We start from the raw sequence: 2,500 nt of genomic DNA, 5'->3' as shown, positions 1-2,500 counted from the left end.
GTGGATGTTCATATTCAGAGGGTTCTGGATCATGATGCTAAAGTTAAAGTGGTTTACGAGCTGCACTTTCACATTAATGATTCTGTAAGTGCATTAAAGCACAAAACTCTCTTATCTAAGTAAGAAAAACACATTGTGTTTAATCATTAAAACTCCACTTGTTTATTTATTTAAAGTCCGCCTGTAGTCAATCCCTGTATCCCTTAAAACTCATCTCTGATCAGCAGAATGACAGAAGCCCCTTTCACACAGCGCATTGAACCCGGGAAATTGCCGGAACGCCTTCTGTGTGAACGCAAACATGACCCGGGTTTAATGCCGGGATCGATGCCGGGTTGGGGACCTAGTAACATTGCCGTGTTCAGTCCCGGGACGCGCGCTGTGTGAACAAAAGCCGTAATAATGCCGTGTCGCAGTGATGACGCTGAAGCCGGGATCGTTCGCCAGCTGTGAAACGGTACGAAATGCGCAATTTTATGATCGAATCAGAGAAATAAATGCACAAGCGTGGTTTCGCAGCTCATAAGCAAACTGAAGATGCTGCTGAGACATTACAAGTCACATCGATGTCACGTGTCTTTCCGGGACATACACGGGTTGTGTGTGAACGCGCTCTCTGATTCTGGAAAATCACTGGCAGAGTGAATGAACCAAAATCAAATGAACCCGGGTCAAATCCCGGGTCACTTTATCCGTGTATTTTCCGGAATCTCTGTGTGAAAGGGGCTATACTTAAAGGGGTGGTTCGGGATTTTTGACATCGGACCTCATTTTTAAGTCAGCCTGGTTGTTATTCATCAGTGGAGACATTTTTTTTAAAAATTATCCAGTCCTTATATTTGGATAGTTAGCCGATGCTAGGCTAGCGCGAGTCAATGGTATATGTTAGCCAGCCATTAAAAACCGTTTTACCCACTCCACAGTGCACCAAACGCAAATCAATTATAACACTAGACTATCGATGCAAATGTCCGTTGAGAGAATAATGTTAGAAATCAAACTTACCTTTTATCTCAATGATCCCAAAGGAACTAGTTTCTCAACAGCTGCGGAATTTTACTTTGCTCCTGTTAGTAATGCGGCAAAAAGTAAACGCAGGTAAATACACTTGCGTCATGTGTGTACCGGCTCACTCGGTTGCCTAGGTAATCAATATCACTCCGCTGCTGCTGTAGACAAGGCTTATGATTACAGGGAACAAATTATAACTAATGCAATGTGATGAAAGGTAAGTTTGATTTCTAACATTATTCTCTCAACGGACATATACATCGATAGTCTAGTGTTATAATTGATTTGCGTTTGGTGCACTGTGGAGTGGGTAAAACGGTTTAAAAATATCTTGACTGTAACTCGACACCCTTGCCTCATTTAGTATGCGCGGTTCTATGAATATGCAAATGAGCCCCGCCTCCACTCACTCACTCAGCTCAGAGATCCACTGGTTGACGATCACACGTTGATCTGATTGGTTACAAGGTAGTTTGTGACGTCAGAAACACCAGCGATTTCAAAGCGTGTTTTTGAGACTGTCTTTGGTTCACTGCAGTTTTAAGGAGGAAATACTCAGCAATGGTGTCGACTTATGAACTTACACATGCTTTGAGTTAAAGCACATTAAAAACACCACATAGACACATAAACAACATTAAAAACTTGCTAACACTTTACAATAACAGGGCATGCATAATCATACTAATACCTGAATTAATAGTTACTTCAACATGAACTCATGATTAGTGAAGATATGAACTAATAATGAACCAATGAAGAGCGAGTCATAATGATTCATGCTAACAGCAGCCTAAGCATGCTAGTGCGTAATAAACCAGTGAGAGTCGGTGAGATCATGATGAATGTTTATTGAGCATCAGACATGTAAACGCTGTCAGACTGTGTTCTGAACATCTGGAATGCAGTCGAATAAAGCCTGTCGATTACACCTCCAAAGGCTAAACTCTTAAACACATTAGTTTGGTTTCTACAGAGCGTCTGGTCCTGCTCATGATGATGTGACCCTGATCACGAACCCAGTCTCGCGTCGCACGGCTTTATCAGCTGGATGGGTCAGAGTTAGAGATTCTTCTTCTATGCCAAAAATCATTAGGATATTGAGTAAAGATCATGTTCCATGTAAATTTCCTACCGTAAATATATCAAAATTGTATTTCTGTGAGTAAATGCTCAATCATGAACATTAATGCACAACTTTAAAGGAGATTTTCTCAATGTTTAGATTCTTTTGCATCCTCAGATTAACAGTAGTTGCACCTCGGCCTATCATAACAAGCCATACATCACTGGAAAGCTTATTTATTGATGTATAAATCCCAATTTTAAACTATTTTGACTGGTTTTGTGGTCCAGGGTCACACATGGCGTTCGGCTGGTAAACGTGCACTGAGGAGGAGAGCCCGTTTCTCTCGGCTCGACCTCTGACCCCTGACCCCGTCAGTTCTTGGTGTCGGCTTTCTGGAAGAGCGGGCGCAGCTGGTCCTGG

The 2,500-nt window shown here is 42.0% G+C and overlaps 1 protein-coding gene across 1 annotated transcript in view; it reads right to left on the bottom strand.

Annotated features, from left to right (window-relative positions):
- Positions 1–1,845: 1,845 nt before the first annotated feature.
- bhmt (betaine-homocysteine methyltransferase) overlaps positions 1,846–2,500 on the bottom strand; it is a 7,188-nt gene continuing 6,533 nt past the window's right edge. The window contains exon 8 of the mRNA XM_084387691.1: positions 1,846–2,500. This exon is cut by the window's right edge and continues 132 nt beyond it. Within this exon, the coding sequence (XP_084243817.1) occupies positions 2,452–2,500 (49 nt within the window). The 3' untranslated portion in view covers positions 1,846–2,451.

Source organism: Rutilus rutilus, assembly GCF_951802725.1.
Source record: "Rutilus rutilus genome assembly, chromosome: 18".
Classification (NCBI taxonomy): domain Eukaryota; kingdom Metazoa; phylum Chordata; class Actinopteri; order Cypriniformes; family Leuciscidae; genus Rutilus; species Rutilus rutilus.
The sequence above is the reverse complement of the archived record's forward strand: the minus strand, read 5'-3'. Positions and strand labels throughout refer to the sequence as shown.